This window comes from Nicotiana tomentosiformis, chromosome 6 (genome assembly GCF_000390325.3).
Source record: "Nicotiana tomentosiformis chromosome 6, ASM39032v3, whole genome shotgun sequence".
NCBI classification, from domain to species: Eukaryota; Viridiplantae; Streptophyta; class Magnoliopsida; order Solanales; family Solanaceae; genus Nicotiana; species Nicotiana tomentosiformis.
Genome location: NC_090817.1, coordinates 116,093,804 through 116,113,950, shown reverse-complemented (window position 1 = coordinate 116,113,950; position 20,147 = coordinate 116,093,804). Strand labels below are relative to the sequence as shown.

Genomic DNA, 20,147 nt, shown 5'->3' with positions numbered 1-20,147 from the left:
TTGCAACTTGCTCTTACAAATGTTGTTGGTAGAACAGCTTTGTCATCGCCCAGGTTACATGAACTACGGTCTGACCGGACTCAATTGCATCAAAGAATATGAAAACCGAGTAAACGGTCATGAGTTCCAGAAGGTACTGAGGCATGGTTCGCGTATTTGGGTTCTTTAAACGCAAATCGAATTGAGTGGACTTTCGGTTGGCTCCCGGTCGATGAAGTTATTTATATGTCCGCCGGAGTGTGCTTTCTTTTATTAATGGGTCTTCGGAGTATTCAGCCATATGCCCCGCATCGGGTCCTATGCCAATTGGGCAGATACCAAACAGTCCTCTATGACGAAGATTTGAGTCCACAGGTTATTGAAATATGCCCAAAAGCCACATTTCCAGAAGAAAGGGTTCGTCAGATTTGGCACCAATATAGGTTCTCGGAACCACAGACTCAAGTACGAGATTTTTCCATGGGTGAAGTAGGATCTAACTACGCCATATGGTATGGTAAAAGAAGTCGGGTCGATCAAGAGCCAGAACAGCCCGCCAAAAGGTCCCATGTCCAACAATTCACCGATGGAGCATAAGAGCAATGGGTTTGGTTAGCTAAAGAAAAGGAATACCGGACTACTATAAACAAACTAGAAGAACAAATTGAAAAAATCAAATTTGATAGTAGTTTGCAGGCAGCTGAAGATGAAGGGGAAAAGAAGAGGTTGGCTAGGGAAAATGAAGCCCTTCGAGCCCAAATCCAGAGAATGAAAATAGCCGCTGAGACACCGGTAAGAAGTGAGAGAGATAAGAAAATTATAACCAACCTAAGGCGGAAAGTGCATGATTATAGTTTTGACTTGACAAAGGCCGAAAAGGACTTGTTAAATGCTCAAGCAAAGTTGGCCAAAAGTGCAGAAGAACATGCTCGATTAGCCCACCAGTTGAAGCAGAAATATGACAAAGAAGTAACAATTTTACAGAAAAAGCTGGTTGTCCTGGAAAATGAGATGGTTAAGCAAATAAAGGATTTCAAGACAGAAAGAGAGCATTGCTATGCATTGATTTACCAACTACAAGAAAGCCTGCAACAGTTACAAGACCAAAACAACACAGATACACAAGTGTTAGAGGCTCGGGCCCAACAGATTGGATGTTTGCTTCAAGAAAAGGGTGTTATCAGAATGAGGATTAAAGAGATAGCTGATTATGTTGTAATGAAATGCCATGAATGTGAAGACATGAGCAAGTCTATGTTTCTGCTTCTGTAATGACATTCGTTCGACAGGTGATGATTGACCTAGACCACCTTTAAGAAGATATTGCCCGTAGGCCCGTGCGGAGACCGGCTGATGTCCCGCAAGCCCCCGGAGTACCAGTGGAGGCTCTTATGTATTTTTGATTTTTTTTAGTTAGTTTTTGAGTCTGTATTTTATTTTCCTAGAGTTTTATTCATCCTTGTCAAGGTTGCTTATTGCTTTATTTCGAGTATGTAGGTTTTTCTTTTATAGTCATCACTACTTTTAAGTCCTTGTAATAGAAAATCCAAAAGATGTCTTTTATTAATGAAATATTGAAAAAAAATTATTTCGCATTTATTTCCCTGAACTACATAATGATCTGATTCATGCGGCGTCATGATACGTAGGCAATCCCCATAGGATTCGATCATAGTCTTAAAAGAAAATAGAGAAAAGAAAACAAACGAAAAGAAAAGGAGAGAGGAAAAGAAAAAGGGAGGGGAATGAGAATTAAAAGAGCAAAACACAGCAAAAGGAGAGAGGAAAAATCACTGTCGAAATTTGGGAAAAGAGCCGGGATGAAACACATAAGCCGTCGCAAAGCATTTAGAAACGTTTAACTGCTCAGGTGCATTACATCCCCAATATGCGATTCCCTATCTGTTAAATGCTTCAAAACTGACCAAGTTATTGTGTGTGCATTCAGACAGGTTCTGTTTAGGTGGTTAGTTTATTGGCATCCTGGCAAGTCACCCCTATAATACCAGATCCAAGCACAAGGCAGTCATGATTAGCAAAGAGTCGGACACGGGTGTTGTTGACTCGCCGAGGGAGATTGTAGAATCAGAGTCTGAATTGAAAGAGGAGGTCTGCAGGTTGAAGTATCAAATGGCTGAAATGTATCAAGCCTGGATCAGGGGGCATCCTCCACCTTCATTTCCAGCTAACTACACAGAAAATCCCGCTTTCATCCCACCACTGGCACAAGCCCAGAATCCCACTACCGTTGATCTTTCCCCTCAGCATGCACTGGGTTTTACCCCTTTCCACCACTACCCCGGTACCTCGTCCCAAACTTTCCATGCTCCACCAGCCAAAATAACCGCATACCCGGCTCCGATATCTGCTCTTGTTTTCGTAGCCCCTCCGCTAGCTACCCTCTGCCGATCTTCTAGTGAACCCGCGTTCCAAGCTCCAGATACCCAATATTATGCTCCGGAACCAACTTTCAGAGTCACGGATCCTTATTCCTACACCCCTCACTTTGAACCTCCTGTTGAAACTGAGAAACCATCCCGGAACGTGGAGCAGGATGAGATATTCAGGAAAGTGAAGAGTCTAGAGCAATCTTTGAAGAACATGCAAGGGATAGGAAGCCAAGTAAGTGTGGCTTACAAGGATTTATGCTTATTCCCTGATGTCCAACTGCCCGCTGGGTTCAAGATTCCCAAGTTTGACCTGTACGATGGACATGGAGATCCCGTGGCCCATTTGAGAGGCTTTTGCAGTAAGATGAGAGGCGCCGGTGGGAAAGACGAATTATTAATGGCATATTTCAGTCAGAATCAGAGTGGGGCAGCTTTGGAATGGTACACCCACCAAGACGCTAGCAGGTGGTACATATGGGATGACTTGGCTCAGGCCTTTGCTCGGCACTTTCAGTACAACATAGACATTGTCCCGGATCGCTTATCTTTGACCAAGGTAGAGAAGAATCCCAGTGAGAGCTTTAGGGAATATGGTTTCAGATGGAGAGAACAAGCTGCACGGGTCAATCCTCCAATGGAAGAAGATGAGATGGTCGAGTACTTTCTTCAAGCCTTAGAACCTACTTACTTTGGCCATTTGATCTCAGCCATAGGTAAGTCCTTCTACGATGTGGTAAAGATGGGAGGAATGGTGGAAGAGGGACTCAAGTCAAGCAAGATCACGAGTTATTCCGCCATAAAAGCAACCACACAGGCAATTCAAAGTGGTACCGGAAGCCTATTAGGCAAAAAGAAGAAAGATGATGTCGCTATGTTTGTCTCTGGATCAGGGCGTAGCCCAAGGGGTTCTCCTCACCAGTACACCCAACCTCGCCCCTAACCTCAAGCCTACACCCAAGCTCCATATAATCCATCCCAACATTATTTCCCACCTCAAGACCCTTAATATTCAGTCAGACCACCCCAATACCATGTTCACCATGCACAGTCATATGCGCAACCCCCTCCTTACCCGCAATGGCGTGCTCCAACTCCACAAAATCCTTATCCACCCCCACAACCATATCAAAACCCTAATGGTCCAAGCTTTTGATCAAGGCTGAATTATAGAAAAGAGAGGCAGCAGCGGAAAGAAACCTTCACCTCTCTTGGAGAGTCATATACCAGTTTGTTTCAAAGGTTGAGGCAGTTGGATGTTTTAAGGCCGATTGAGCCAAAGACACCAAATCTACCTCTAAGGAACCTTGATTATTCCCTCATATGCGCATATTGTTCTGATGCCCCAGGGCACGACACGGAGAAGTGTTGGCATTTGAAGAGGGCGATCCAAGAGCTTATTAATACAAATCAAATTGTGGTCCAGAACCCGGAGGCACCAAACATAAACCAAAATCCTTTGCCGGCCCATGTAGAGACACATATGATTGAGATAGTTCATAAGGATGGGGAGCCCAAGAATTCTTCCAAGTCTGTCATGATGATCCGGGCTAGCGAAAGTAATCCAGTTAAAGCTCCAGATTCTGTAAAAGCAATGCCCTTGACAGTTGAAGGGGTGTCGGAGAAGCTAAGCACGATCAACGTGAAGCCATCTGTATTGGTTGTGAAAGGGCCTCCGATTTATGTTGAAGCGAACCAGGAAAAGCAAAAAGTGATCGTACCAGGGGTCCCGGGCAAGCCTGTCATAATCGTGGAAGGGGATCGTATTACCCCGTTATTATTAAGCCAGTGACCCAATTACCAATGGTTGACACAAAAGCTGTCCCATGGAATTACAAACAGGTGATAGTAACATATAAAGGGAAAGAAGTAGAGGAAGAAGTCAATGAAACCGGAGGACTGACTCGTTCTGGGAGATGTTTTACCCTAGAAGAACTGAGGAAAGCCAAGCCATTCAAGGATGGCCACATCCCAGTAAAGAAGCCGGTCACCGAAGAAGAGGCTGAAGAGTTCTAAACAAGATGAAAATGCAAGACTATTCCATTGTAGAGCAGTTAAGGAAAACACCAGCTCAGATCTCTCTTTTGTCTTTGCTGATACATTCAGATGAACACCGCAAAGCCCTAATGAAGATTTTGAATGAGGCCCATGTTCCTGATAAGATCACGGTAAACCACTTGGAAAAGATTGCTAACAAGATTTTCGAAGCAAACATGATCACTTTCTCAGATGATGAACTTCCTATGGAGGGTACGGAGCACAACCGAGCTCTTTATCTCATAGTGAAATGCGAGGATTCTGCTGTCTCAAGGGTACTGGTTGATAACGGTTCTAGTGCAAATATTTGCCCGCTGTCCACTTTGCAAAAGTTGAAGATCGACACTGAAAGGATCCACATGAACAATGTATGTGTTCGAGGCTTTGATGGAGGAGGGAAAGATTCTGTTGGTGATATAATGCTCGAATTGTCAATAGGGCCAGTTGAGTTCACTATGGAGTTCCAAGTGCTAGATGTGGTTGTCTCCTATAACTTGTTGTTGGGCAGGCCCTGGATACATGCTGCCAAGGCAATCCCGTCTTCTCTGCATCAAATAGTGAAGTTTGAATGGGACATGCAGGAAATAGTTGTGCACGGTGATGAGAACTTATCTACTTACAATGACATAATTGTTCCATTTATTGAAGTTGAAGATGATAAAGGGCCTTGGGTTTACCAAACGTTCGAAACAGTGTCTGTCGAGAAGATTCCTCAAGGAGAATGCATTCCAGGTCCGAAGCTACCATCCGTGTCCGTCATGGTAGCAAATGAAATATTGAAGAATGGTTTTGTGCCGGGTAAAGGCCTGGGTTCGTCTCTGCAGGGTATTGCACATCCGGTGTGTCCACGTGAAAGTTTCGGTACATTTGGTTTGGGTTTCACACTCATAGGGAAGGACATGAAAAAGGCTAAAAATTTGAAAAGAAAGGCATGGTCACTTCCTAAGCATGTTCCACATATCTCTAAGTCTTTTGTCAAGCCAGGGGTCGCAAAACGCCCAATATCAGCGGTCCCAAAACCTGTGGTCGACTTTGATAAAGAGCTGATCAAGAGGTTCCAGAGTTTGTTTTATGAGGTTAACATGGTGGAAATCGGGGAAGGTTCCAGTAATGCCGATGTGCAGCTCGTTGGGCCAAATGTGAAGCTTAGCAATTGGAAAGCTACTCTTCTCCCCACTCGAAAGGAGTTTTGGTAGTTTGCTTTGTTTTCCTTTCTATTATCTGGGTTATTCCAGGGTTGTAATCCAGATTTTTTATTTTTTGCTTGTTTTAATGTACAAACCCTTCTATCCTTTTATTTTCAATGAAATACAATTTCCCGTTTTCCATTATTCCTAATAGCGTTTCATTTTTGTTTTGTTTCTTTTTCTATACAGTTCTTTTTATGCTGGTTTCAATGACATGACATGCATAAGGAATTTTCAGCCAAATCTTAAAAGCCAATCTAATTCCGAAACAACATTCCAAGAAGTAGAGTGTGATGATGAAACAGAATATGATGAAGAAGCAGCATTTCAGGAAATCAGTAGAGAACTAAATCACTTTGAAGAAAAACCCAAGCCTAATCTGAATGAAACTGAAGCAATCAATTTAGGAGATCAAGATAATATCAGGGAAACCAAAATAAGTGTGCATCTGGAACCACAAATCAAGGAAGAAATAATCAAAGCACTGTTTGAATATAAAGATGTTTTTGCATGGTCGTATGATGACATGCCGGGTTTGAGCACTGACTTGGTAGTTCATAAATTGCCAACTGATCCGCCATTCCCTCCAGTCAAGCAAAAGTTAAGGAAGTTCAAGACTGACATGAGTGTGAAGATCAAAGAAGAAATCACAAAGCAGCTTGACGCAAAGGTCATTCGGGTCACTCGATATCCCACTTGGTTATCTAATGTCGTGCCAGTACCAAAGAAGGATGGTAAGACCAGGGTCTGTGTCGATTATCGTGATCTCAATAAGGCAAGTCCAAAAGATAACTTTCCATTGCCGAACATCCATATTCTGATCGACAATTGTGCCAAGCATGAGATTGGGTCTTTTGTGGATTGCTACGCGGGATATCACCAGATCCTGATGGATGAGGAAGATGCAGAAAAGACAGCATTCATCACACCATGGGGGACATACTGCTACCGGGTAATGCCATTTGTTTTGAAGAATGCTGGGGCAACTTACATGAGGGCAATGACTACCGTATTTCATGACATAATACACAAGGAAATTGAGGTTTATGTAGATGATGTGATCATAAAGTCAAAGAAGCAGTCCGACCATGTTGGAGACTTGAGAAAGGTTTTCCAAAGGCTCCGCAGGTACAACCTCAAGCTCAATCCGGCAAAATGTGCATTTGGTGTCCCGTCTGGGAAACTGTTGGGATTCATAGTCAGTCGACGCGGTATTGAGTTGGACCCATCAAAGATCAAAGCCATCCAAGAATTACCACCGCCAAAGAACAAAACCGAGGTAATGAGCCTTCTCGAAAGGGTAAACTACATCAGCAGGTTTATTGCTCAACTCACGACAACTTGTGAGCCCATCTTTAAGTTGCTGAAGAAGAATGCTGCGGTTAAGTGGACTGATGAGTGTCAGGAAGCATTTGATCAGATCAAGAGTTACCTGTCAAACCCACCTGTGCTGGTCCCGCCAAAACCTGGGAGACCTTTAATTCTCTATTTGACGTTATTGGATAATTCTTTCGGCTGTGTGTTGGGTTAACACGACATCACGGGCAAGAAAGAGCGAGCCATTTATTATCTCAGCAAGAAGTTCACTCCTTATGAGGTTAAGTATACTCTTCTTGAAAGGACATGTTGCGCCTTGACTTGGGTGGCACAAAAGTTGAAGCATTATCTGTCATCCTACACTACTTACCTCATTTCTCGCATCGATCCTCTAAAGTATATCTTTCAGAAGCCTATGCCCACAGGAAGATTGGCAAAGTGGCATATTTTACTCACAGAGTTTGACATCATCTACGTGACTCGAACCGCGATGAAAGCCCAAGCCCTGGCCGATCACTTGGCTGAGCATCTGGTGGATGCAGAATATGAGCCACTGAAGACTTATTTTCCTGATGAAGAAGTGATGTATGTTGACGAGGCTGATCATGATGAAAAGCCAGGTTGGAAACTCTTCTTTGATGGAGCTGCTAATATGAAAGGTGTCGGAATAGGGGCTGTACTCATTTCTGAAACAAGGCATCACTACCCCGTAACAGCTCAACTTCGATTTTATTCCACTAACAACATGGCTGAATATGAGGCATGCATTCTGGGTTTGAGGCTAGCTATAGACATGGGAGCTCAAGAAATATTGGTTTGGGGAGATTCAGATTTGTTGGTTCACCAGATTCAGGGAGAATGGGAGACTCGAGATTTGAAGCTCATACCGTATCGACAATGTCTGCATGATCTTTGTCAACGATTCAGGTCGGTAGAATTCAGGCATATTCCCAGGATTCATAATGAGATTGCCGACGCCTTGGCTACTCTGGCGTCAATGTTACACCATCCAGAAAAGACTTATGTTGACCCTCTGCATATCCAAATCTGTGATCAGCATGCCTATTGCAATGTGGTTGAGGAGGAACCTGATGGTGAGCCTTGGTTCCATGATGTCAAGGAATACATCAAATCAGGGGTATATCCGGTACATGCCACATGTGATCAAAAGAGAACCATTTAACGTCTGGCTAGTGGATTTTTCTTAAGCGGGGGAATATTGTACAAGAAAACTCCAGATCTAGGATTACTAAGGTGCATAGATGCTAAACAAGCTTTGACTATCATGGCCGAAGTGCATTCCGGAGTTTGCGGGCTTCATATGAGTGGGTATGTCTTGGCAAAGAAGATTCTTCAAGCAGGTTATTATTGGCTCACCATGGAACGAGATTGCATCAGCTTCACTCGCAAATGTCATCAATGCCAGGTGCACGGTGATTTGATTCATTCCCCGCCATCTGAGTTGCACACAATGTCTGCACCTTGGACCTTCGTTGTTTGGGGCATGGATGTCATTGGACCAATTGAGCCGGCAGCGTCAAACGGGCATAGGTTTATTCTGGTGGCCATTGATTACTTTACCAAATGGGTCGAAGCTGTAACTTTCAAGTCCGTGACCAAGAAGGCGATGGTAGATTTTGTTCATTCAAACATCATTTGCCGGTTCGGAATTCCAAAGGTAATCATCACAGATAATGCTGCTAACCTTAACAGTCATTTGATGAAAGAAGTATGCCAACAGTTTAAGATTATGCATCAAAACTCCACTCTGTATCATCCTAAGGCAAACAGAGCTGTTGAGGCTGCTAACAAGAACATAAAGAAGATACTTCGTAAGATGGTGCAAGGTTCCAAGCAATGGCATGAAAAGTTACCTTTTGCTTTACTGGGTTATCGCACTACTGTTCGCTCTTCAATAGGTGCAACTCCCTATTTGCTGGTATATGGAACCGAGGCAGTTATACCTGCGGAAGTTGAGATTCTATCCCTGCGGATCATTGCAGAAGCTGAAATTGATGATGATGAGTGGGTCAAGACCCGGCTAGAGCAATTGAGTTTGATTGATGAAAAAAGATTGGCAGCAGTATGTCACGGTCAATTGTATCAGAAAAGAATGGCAAGAGCATACAACAAGAAGGTGCGTCCCCAGAAATTTGAGGTGGGTCAGCTGGTGTTGAAACGCGTCCTTCCACATCAGGCTGAAGCTAAAGGCAAGTTCGCCCCAAACTGGCAGGGGCCGTTCATTGTGACAAAGGTGTTGCCCAACGGTGCTTTGTATTTAACAGACATAGAAGGTAAATGTGTGGATATGGCTATATATTCTGATTCAGTCAAGGGATATTATGTATGATTTATTTGCTTATCTTCAATCGCATTTTGTACTAGGCATGTTCAAGTTAGAATGACGAAGGCATTTTATTCTTCTATCCCAAACACTTTTATCACTTGTTACCTCTTTTTGAGCCTTATTTATTTTCTTTCATACCCCTCTTTTGGAATCAGAAGTAGAGTTAGAAATATAAAAGAAAATAAAAGAAAAGAAAAAAGAAAAAAAAAGAAAAAAAAAGAGAAGGAAAAGAGAAAAGCAAAAGAAAGAAGAAGAAGAAAAAGAAAAGCAAAGTAACAAAAACAAAACTCTTATGTTTGAACTACATTCGACCTGATTCCTTTAAGGATACGTAGGCAGCCTTACACGGTTCGGTCCCATCAAAATAAAAATCCAAAATTCCCCAGATTTGAAGAAACTGGGGCAGAAGTTTTAGTTTTGTAAAAAGATCCGATTCCAAAAGTTGTAATTTTGAACCCCTTCATCTTAAATTATTTTGAGCCTGCATGCCACCCTTTCTTTCTAACCCTGTCCAAAACCTACACTACAGTCCAAAGAAAGACCTTCTGATCAACTTTGAGGATGCCAAGTCAAGTGAGATGGAGGTATTATTTACATCATGGGTAGCACCTTTGTTCATGGGCACAAGGAAAAGTGAATAAATGAGAGAGTCTTATTGGGGAAAACCCTCACGGGCACCATAGGGCGATGGTGAGTCGAGAGAAAATTCAAATGAGAGAGTCTTATTGGTGAAAACCCTCACGGGCGCCATAGGGCGATGGTGAGTCGAGAGAAAATTCAAATAAGAGAGTCTTATTGGTGAAAACCCTTACGGGCACTGTAAGGCGACAATGAGTTGAGAGAGGAGCAAATGAGAGAGGTTTGCTAGTGAAAACCCCTCGGGGAATTACAAGCCGAATAAGGTTCATGACTTTACAGAGAAATTGAATTATGGAAAACCCGGTTTTGAAGTATGAAGACATGACATGAACTGAAATGTGATTAGTTGGATGGATTAGGCTGATTAGTCCGAAATGCATGTCATGATCATTGGAGCCAGTTGCTTCATTCAGATAAGTTTCTTTTCCATTTTTCTCCAAATAGTCATATCCGTTTTTTCTTTTTTATTCTTAATTCTCGAAGTCACTTCGCTTCGTTTCTTTTGGGTCTATTTTTCTAAGTCTCTGTCAAATTAGTCTTTTGCTAAGCAAGCAAGAAAGGACTTCAAAGCTCATTACCAGCTTTTTATTTGCACCAAGCGAAATTCGGCCAGGCACATCACAAGGGACAAGATTTAGAATAAGCAATGCGGTGGTAACTGAAGTTCGGGTGGTCAAGTAGGAAATGCAAAGGTTCAACAGTTGTCAGAATGAAAGTGCCATACGACGAGTTGAGTGTAAGGGATTCAAGTCATTCAGAGGTTTTGTGGTCGAGGTCCGATTGAAAGGTCAAATAATTCTTTGTAGCCCGAAGCATCTAATCAGAATGAAGCGGGATAGTGGCAGAAGCAGACACTTTCAGCAAGGATGCCACAAACTAACCGCCACATTTTCAAACTGACAAAACTTTCTTTGTTTTAAGCAGGGGCAAGAAATCTTTTTCGCTTTGCCAGGAAATCCCCATGAGGAAAGCATGTTCTAGATAAGTTCAATCTTAAGTTTTCAGGACCCTCCTAGAGAATGGGATCTAGTTTTAAGTTTTCAGGACCCTCTTGGATAATGGGATGCAACTAACAATCAATGAATGTTCCTGGTACAAACTAGGGCAGAAAATTTTCTCTGTTTTGTCTGTATTGTTGTGATAGCAGGCGCCCACCTGGAGAACGAGGGAATTTATTTAAAGTTTTAAGTCATCAGACGCCCACCTAGAGAACGAGAGAATTTATTTCGATTTTAAGTCAAAATCAGGCGCCCACCTGGAGAATGAGGGAATTTATTTTAGCTTTAATTCATCAGGCGCCCACCTGGAGAACGAGGGAATTCATTTTAGCTTTAAGACATCAGGCTCCTACCTGGAGAACGAGGGAATTCATTTTAGCTTTAATTCAAAATCAGGCGCCTACCTGGAGAACGAGGGAATTCATTTCAGTTTTAAGTCATCAGGCACCCACCTGGAGAACGAGGGAATTCATTTTAGCTTTAAGTCATTAGGCACCCACCTGGAGAACGAGGGAATTCATTTTAGCTTTAAGTCAAAATCAGGCGCCCACCTGGAGAACGAGGGAATTTATTTCAAGTTTTAAGTCATCAGGCGCCCATCTGGAGAATGAGGGATTTTATTTCAGTTTTAAGTCAAAATCAAGCGCCCACCTGGAGAACGAGGGAATTTATTTCAAGTTTTAAGTCATCAGGCGCCCACCTGGAGAACGAGGGAATTTATTTCCGTTTTAAGTCATCAGGCGCCCACCTGGAGAACGAGTGAATTCATTTTAGCTTTAAGCCATCAGGCGCCCACCTGGAGAACGAGGAAATTCATTTTAGCTTTAAGTCAAAATCAGGCGCCCACCTAGAGAACGAGGGAATTCATTTCAGTTTTAAGTCATCAGGCGCCTACCTGGAGAACGAGGGAATTCATTTTAGCTTTAAGTCATCAGGCGCCCACCTGGAGAACGGGGGAATTCATTTTAGCTTTAAGTCAAAATCAGGCGCCCACCTGGAGAACGAGGAAATTTATTTCAAATTTTAAGTCATCAGGCGCCCACCTGGAGAACGAGAGAATTCATCTCAGTTTTAAGTCAAAATCAGGCGCCCACCTGGAGAACGAGGGAATTCATTTCAGTTTTAAGTAATCAGGCGTCCACCTGGAGAACGAGGGAATTCATTTCAGTTTTAAGTCATCAGGCGCCCACCTGGAGAACGAGGGAATTCATTTCAAATTTCAAGTCAGTTGTAGGCGCCCACCTGAAGAACGAGGGAAGTCATTTCAGAATTCAATTCAAGTTAGAATTAGCAGAAGCTCGCCTCAAGAATGCAAGCTGACAGTCCGAGATGACCAAAGGAAGAAGTCTCAATCCAGAATAAAAGAAAAAAAAAAGAGAAGTGAATCCAAAATACAGAAGCCGATGAAAGATGTGAACTGCTCAAGACATGACTGAAGTCACAAGCTTTGCATGTCCCGTCTTGATCCGAAAAGCTGAAGAAGAAAGAACTAGCACCTGCAACTAGCAAGCATCAAGGTTCAAATCAAAAGTCCGCATGAAGAACCATTCAAGACTCAAGATCAAGCTTCAGAAGACTCATAGATAGGAATCTTGTAACTCGTAGTTGATAGGCTTAGTTAGTTTCTTTTTCATTTTGACTTTGGTGTAATAGGGAGCTCAACAAGAAAGAGCAGCAGCAGCAGTGAAATCACAGCTTTTCGGTAGTCCCAGCTACCTAAACTTCCAGAACTACACTGACCTGATTCCTTTATAGCCAAGGATATGTAGGCAACCTCCGAAGCAAGGTTCGGTCAAACTTTTAAAAAACGCTTCCCATGGAGTATCCAAACGGGCAAAAATTGCTCGTAATTGCTCACTTTATCTTTGCCCGAAAACTCTTCATGTTTCCGAGCAAAGAGGGGCAGCTGTGAGCACCTAATTTTTGCCCTAATATAAAATTACTCATAAAAAATCTAAAAAATAGCTTTAAATTATTTTTCTATATTTTTACTTAGTTTGCTTTGTACGTATTCATATTTGATGCATTTTTAAATTGCATTTTAAATCCTAAAGAAAATACAAAAATATTTTTAATTTTTACATTTTTTAGATTTTAAATGCATAATCAATTGCATTTGTAAAATACTAAAATACCAAAAAATACATTAGTAACTCTACATGCATTTTTAGGCTAGTTAATTAATTAGGTCATTAGTCAATTAATGAGTGAAATACATAAATAGTTTAGCCACACAAATTAGTTTTAATTAAAATTTCAGTCCATAGTGGCTAATTTTGCAAAACGTCTAATAAAGAAAGATGAGAAGGAAAGAAAGGGTTGTTGGTGCACATCTTTTAGAATTGGGCCAAGCAAATTCGGTGGCCCAGTTTCTTCACAAGCTTGCCCTAAATTCCCCCTTAATTACTCAATTCTTTTCTCATTTTTGGAGAAAAGAGGACAGCAGAGAGAACGGACAGACCCTCCCCTTTTCTTCACAACAGAGACGAACCTCCTCCCATTTCGAAAACCTTAGCGAACGCTGTTGAGAATGATTCTCGCTCACCTCCTCCTACACTATTCTCACTCACACGATTCTCTCATTTCCTCTTAGACTCGTGAATATACACTCATGGATACATATTGATGGAGATAGAGAAAATAGGCCTCCCAAAAATTCTACGATCTGGGAATTTCAAAAGCTTCAAAAAACAGAGAAAAAGTTTTTAAAAAAAAAAAAAAAAAAAACACGAAGGATTTTTAAATCCTGTCCGATTTCTGTTCTTCTGCTGCAATTTCTGAGAATTCGAGTGATCTTGGAGCTGTGATAAGTGTCTCACAGTGTTACTCTGCTGAATTCATAGCTGAGTTCAGGCTTTGGTGCTTGGTCTTTGCCTGACACTTTTTGTTCTCTTTCTTCTGGTAGAAAGGTAAACATATAAACTCTTGATGTACTTGAATGCTCTTCAATGAAAATAAATTATTGAGTCACCCGAGATCCTGTATGATGTTTGTTTTGCTCAAATTTTGTTTTAAAACTGTCTCATTAGTGCTGAATCTGATTTTGCTATGAAGTTATAAAGCACACATGTTAATTTGAGCTTTAAAATTCACTATGTGTCGATTTGATTAACAGTCGGAGTGTTTACTTTAAGATTAAATCCGAAATGTTGACAACATACACTATGCTCTATGCTATTCTGTTTATGTGATAATCTCCTGTTGGTTTGGTTTAATTCTGTACCTTATATAACCAGCACAACAGTTGTCTGCCTTTGTTAAGGTTGACAGCGAATTTTCGGTATTGAAGTGTAAATAAAAAATTAATTTGTTTGACACATAAGTGACAAGAACAAAATGATAGGCATTAGGTTCTGGAAAAGTTCATCGCTAGTTTCATTAGTCAGGAATAAGCCACGAGTAGAGATGAGCCAAAGGTAGCATTAAATGAAGGATTGTAACTTTGTACTCGTTAATGCCGTCTGCATGCTTTAATAAATGCGCTTTCCCTTGCTTCTGAATCCTCGATCCCTTTGCAATGTTGGTATGAATCAGAATGATCTCAAGAGTGGAACATTAGTAGTTAATTGAGTTGTTACCGGTTTTATTGTTGAATAACTGGTTGATCCAAATAATTGAAACGAACAGTCTTCTTCCCACATGAAGTTACATAAATCTTGACCTTAGAACAAATCTCAAAGCAGTTTATGAAAAATATTCTAAATATCATAGTTTGCTTTAGGCGCGATTAATAATAAATTATCGTGGTCATGGGTACGGTTCCCGTGGCATGGTCACGATACATAATCCCAATTCGAGTGTGCGTTTCACGTGACTCGACCTCAACTTCAAACAATAATAATAAAAATAAACATGTCGTAAATCGCGGGTGCATTTCATGTGGGCCGGTTTGCAATGTGTATCAAAACGATAAGTGTACGACATCGTGACTTGTTCCAGAAATAAATTCCATAAATATTAAAAGCGATATAAAAGCGGTAATGCACAAAAGTTTCTAAAACATGTAATAAATAAGATAATTAGGCCAATTATTAATAGTCGAGCGACCGTGCTAAAACCACGGAACTCGGGAGTGCCTCACACCTTCTCCCGGGTTAATAGAATTCCTTACTCGGTCTTCTGTGTTCGCGGACCATAAATAGAGTCAAATTTCCTCGATTTGGGATTTTAAAATAAACCGGTGACTTAGGACACCATAAATTATTTCAAGTGGCGACTCTGAACTGAATAAATAATCTCATTTCGATTAATGTCACTTTAATTGGAAAAACTCCCATATCCTTTCGGAAAAAAGGAGGTGTGACAGATATAAGAGTTTAATGTTATTTTTTAGTAATTCGGAAATAGTAATCATTATTGCATATGTTTTCACATGTATATAGAAGAACACATACAAAATACTCAATAATTATATTAAATATCATTGTAAATTACAAAGAACTAAAAATCACATAACCAGATATCCAGATTATACAACATTATTTTTACAACCCCTAAAAAGGAAGAGAATAATTGTAGGGTGCACAAATGACAACATCTTCAAACATCCCCTAGAAAAATAAAGTAAGTTCCTCTTTGGCTTCAACTTGTTCTTTAACATCTCAACCGCTTCAACTTGCTCTATTGCACTGTCTTCAAGGGACGATTTATTAAATTTCAAATTTGACCTGTAAAAACAATAAGTTCAAGCTAGTTTAGTAAAAAAAAAGCTTCTCCTAGCTCATTTTGTTTACAAAACCAATGTACAATATTTTGATTACTAGGTTACTACTACTTAGGATGTGAAATAAAACTTCTACTGCAGGGCTCTTACTTCAGAGACTATTGTATCAAGGAACCTACAGAATTAGTAATCATATTCTACTCAAGCTGAAGCTTTTTGCGACCTCTTTCCACAAATCAAATGAGAGATGAAATTGAAATTTGCAGCCGCGGTTACAACTACATCTATTAACAAAAAAATCATACTAGTCAAAATTCATGGTATCTATTTAGCATGGTGTAAATTGACTGGATAACATATTTCATAATCATATATTACAAAAGGTCCATATAAAAGTTATTTATGAGTGTTTCAGGGAAAAAATGAATAGTGACTGGTTAGATTTTTCCTATTTCTAGTTGAGAAACTAGAGCTAGCTTTGGTTGAATATAAGTTTATCAACATACTCTTGATCTATAATTCATAAGCTCTGAGAAAATTATCCAATTGCAAGTAAAATCAACAGTCCTACCCTCTAGTTGTGTTTTCTATAACAAGACACTATTATTAGGACTGATACTACAAGAACGATGATCGTAGGTAATGGCAGATCTTCTAATTAATCTGAAGGTATTGACATAGGCACAACATGAATTGGAAAACGTAGTAGGGATGAATAATAATGTCGAAGTATCCACCATATATCATAACATGTAAATGTACTAATACAGACTAACGTCTTAAGACCTATTGACTCAGTTTCTTTACTTGTTTCCTCTTTAACTATACAAATTATGAATTTATAAAGATTAGATGCAAATCTTACTGAGAGATTTAAAGTTTACTATAAATTACCATGTCCAAGAAGAGAGACATGGGATCATCTCTAATAGAAAATAAAACATCATAGATGGAACTTGACCCCACCCTAAATTGTCCATGAAAATAGATATGAAGTCATACCTTAAATATTTCTGACAAATATAAGTCCTCTTGTCCTTCAACTTGTTCTTTAACATTTCAGATTCTTTTACTTGCTCACTTTCTTTTAGGTCGGGTTCTTCACATCATCTTTTATGATCTGTTAAAAGAATAAGTTTATGTTAGTTTAATTAAAAAAACTACTAATACTTGAACTAGAAGAGAAGTGAAAATCATTATTAACCACAATCAATACTTTATTTACAAGAAATGAGTCAATTATTTCAGTTGATAAGTAAAACTACCGATTTTCATAAGTCAAAAGCTTACAGATTTTAGAGTTTTGAAGAGCTATAAACATATTTCAAGATGATAAAACTCAAAATAAAAGACTATGGCGTGGTTTAATTCATATCAATATTTGAAGAAAGTGTACCTTTTCATCTTTATCGAGTAACTTGTGCACGAAGTGCTCGCTATCCTGAGATGTTATAACATCTAAAAAGATCAGTTTATAGTTAATCTGCCACTAGTTTATCAATGAGGTAACAAGAGTTTTCAAGGAAATATGTTTGACATTGTTAGAAATTAGTTATAGCTACCATATACCAATTAATCACTGGGAAAACATGACTACAAAGGAAGTTTGTTAATATCAGTAAGAGTGAACTGTCAATAAAATTGACTCGTACATAAGTCTTATCTATCTTCCAATCTGCAACACTATCTGAGATCAGGACTACATACTCTTCCTTAGCCTTCTCCCTCCTCGTATCTCCTAGCATGTCCTAAGTGCTCCTGAGCAGCATGGCGAATTGCTAAGTCCATTAAACCATCACACTGTTAGCGAGTTTTTGTAAACATGGCAAACCACATCTATTATGTTTTGAAATAACATTTGTAAATTTGCTAAAAAATATTTACCACCATACTCAAGAGATGTGGAACTTAAGGTTATGCACTGAAAAGAATATCCATCCTTAGAAATACATGAAACTTTACATATAGGACACTTCAGAATAAAAAAAAATCATAGTTGAAATTGTAAGTTTACTGATTCAAACTAATATAAAACCTTAATCTAATAACAAACTAATATACAACCTGACAAAAATGATAATAATCATGCTAAACATAGACTATCTACAACAAAGTTCTCAAACAAACGTGGATTCAACTTTAATGATTAAATTATTGGTAATAGAACATGAAGGACATTGTTGTGACATCATAAAGTAAAACTCGAAGCCACCTTATATAATATAAGTTGTATGTTTAATAAAGATAAAGATCAAAATTTTACAAATGAAGTAGGTCCCACGATTCTCTTTTCCATTTATCCAAGCCCTTTATCTTTAACAAACAGAGAACCGTAGAAGATCTATTGTAGAGGAGGACCAAAAAGACAAAGAAGGAACTCAAATTCATAAATTAACCACTTCGCTCACATAGAGAAATATAATAAATAATAGCATTACACTTTGCTGGCAACTTTTACTATATAACAGCTTAGGTTTTGAGTGCACTAACACCCTCAATACTTTTTATTGCTTAAACCACTAAAACACCCCAGAATAGTCAATTTGACATCCCAAAATGCACAAACACTAAATACTCATCGCAGCTAATCAAGGTCCTATCTCATAGCTAAATTAGGAGAGGAAACAATACAAGTTAAGCCCCCAAAGGAGGTTCTGCTTGTTTTCCCAAAAGTGTTGGGATAAACTACAACACCCGCCCATAGTCCCACTTTACATATATGCACCTCTCCTTCAGTTACATAATTACGACACTTCAACAATTAAGATTAATTTTTCAAGCAAATCGGAAAACTAAAAGCATATAATTTCATTCAGATGAAGAGAAGGCAATGTTCTTATATATAAAAATTCAAAAAATGACAAAACCTTATCTTAACCATTTAGTTTGGTGGAATAAAAGTAACGCTACTAGAAATCCGGTAAAAATCGACCAAAAAAATCGACCAACTTTGGTCGGTAATGGCCAATAACCATCCAAAATGCGACCATTTACATGTGGACGGTATTTTAGAGGCCGGAAAGGCATACCGACCAAAGTTGGTCGGAAATTATCGACCATCTTTGGTCGGTCAATTAAATTCAAAAAAATAAATATTGTAAAAAAAATCGACCAAAGTTGGTTGGGTTTTTAATTATGTAATTAAAAGATTCACCATCTGGGAATCGAACCGGGGTCTGTACTGTGGCATGATACTATTCTACCACTAGACCATTGGGGCATTTTGTTTTAAGACTGTCTTTTATTTGATTTATACTCTTTAATTGTATTTTCGCATGAAAATAACCGACCAAAGTTGGTCGGTTTTATTAAAAATAAAATTACCGACCAAAGTTGGTCGATTTTTTTAAATGACTGGCCGAATTAACCGACCAATTTTGATCGGTTTTTTTAATATTAATTTTTATTTATTTTAACTGAAAACCGATCAAAGTTGGTCGGTTTCTTGAAAAATAAATTTCACGGGACTCAAAAATAGTTTTTTGCATTTTTACGCCAAAAAAAACCGACCAAAGTTGGTTGGTTTCATAAAAAAATTAAAAAATAAAATATTTTGAAAAACCGACCAACTTTGATCGGTTTTTTGGCTGATATTTTGACTGACCAAAGTTGGTCGGTCGACCTTGGTCGGCTTTTGCCGAATTTCTAGTAGTGTAAAAAGATTGTTAGTTGTAGACTACATCTAACATTTTCAATATTTGATTTTGTACGATCATAAACTTCTTTAGGTAGAACCCTAACTATTACACGAAATCAGACCAATCGAAAAGTTAATGAAGATGACGAAACTTACCATGAGAAGGAGAACAAACCCTAAGACTAATTCACTAGAGATGCACAGAGAATGAATCACAGTGACGAGAGAGGCAGAGTCCAGGTCGTTTCACTTTAGTTAGAGAGGGGACGTGGGAGTGGGAGTAGGTTTAATTGGGGGCGGGGGAATTTGGGAAAAGACTACCCTTTTTTCTTTTTTAATTACACTATAAATTATGTTTTAAAGAAAGGATGGTATACTTTTAACAGCAAGATATTTTTCCCTCACTAGTGTTGAATCCAAACTTGACTTTAATGTCCAGAACAATTTCCTGCCGCTAGAAGTATACTTATAACGATCGGTTTAATGTCCTTTCGTAAAATAGCGGTCGTTAAAGATCAAAATTATTTTAGTGTAAAATACTTTTTTCTCTTTGATTTGTAGTCATGCAGTGAACAGAGAACGAACTATTATTTCTTTTACTAAAGAATAAAGCTAGTTAATAAATCAAGATGTCATTCTTGCATATAGGCAATTACCTTAGTCCCAAGTGATTTCTTTAATTTACAGTTCTTCACGACTTCACCTATTAATAGGATATATTGAGTACAATAAAATTCATGTACAAAAGCGTTCGGTCTTTGTGATTACACACAATGAATCGAGGAAATTGACCACAGCACTAGAAAAGAAAAGCGAAGAACACATACGGAAGCTCTTCATATATTATTTATTCATTTAATTTTAACCACCTAGTTATGACGTGCCAATGTAGGAACTCAGAGAAGTGTATATGGAGCCTCTTTAAGTCTACATAAGTACATCTAGCTCTCTAACTT

The 20,147-nt window shown here is 39.2% G+C and overlaps 2 protein-coding genes across 2 annotated transcripts; both read left to right on the top strand.

Annotated features, from left to right (window-relative positions):
• Positions 1–4,169: 4,169 nt before the first annotated feature.
• Positions 4,170–7,121, top strand: LOC138894634 (uncharacterized). Its single transcript, XM_070179345.1, has 5 exons — positions 4,170–4,284; positions 4,596–4,771; positions 4,985–5,595; positions 5,780–6,324; positions 6,790–7,121. Exons 1-5 carry the CDS (start codon positions 4,170–4,172, stop codon positions 7,119–7,121), a joined length of 1,779 nt encoding a protein of 592 aa, XP_070035446.1.
• A 276-nt stretch (positions 7,122–7,397) lies between these two features.
• Positions 7,398–9,257, top strand: LOC138894633 (uncharacterized). Its single transcript, XM_070179344.1, has 4 exons — positions 7,398–7,687; positions 7,835–8,054; positions 8,586–8,739; positions 8,827–9,257. Exons 1-4 carry the CDS (start codon positions 7,398–7,400, stop codon positions 9,255–9,257), a joined length of 1,095 nt encoding a protein of 364 aa, XP_070035445.1.
• Positions 9,258–20,147: the final 10,890 nt, after the last annotated feature.

Excerpts from the sequence above, each read along its gene's own strand:
- LOC138894633 (XM_070179344.1), top strand. The coding sequence starts at position 7,398 with ATGAAAGCCCAAGCCCTGGCCGATCACTTGGCTGAGCATCTGGTGGAT. Across the intron at positions 8,055-8,585 it reads TCAAATCAGGGGTATATCCG|GTAATCATCACAGATAATGC; the intron begins GTACATGCCACA and ends GGAATTCCAAAG. Across the intron at positions 8,740-8,826 it reads GAACATAAAGAAGATACTTC|GTGCAACTCCCTATTTGCTG; the intron begins GTAAGATGGTGC and ends GCTCTTCAATAG.
- LOC138894634 (XM_070179345.1), top strand. The coding sequence starts at position 4,170 with ATGGTTGACACAAAAGCTGTCCCATGGAATTACAAACAGGTGATAGTA. Across the intron at positions 4,772-4,984 it reads AAAGGATCCACATGAACAAT|GAAATAGTTGTGCACGGTGA; the intron begins GTATGTGTTCGA and ends TGGGACATGCAG. Across the intron at positions 5,596-5,779 it reads CCCACTCGAAAGGAGTTTTG|TTCTTTTTATGCTGGTTTCA; the intron begins GTAGTTTGCTTT and ends TTTTCTATACAG.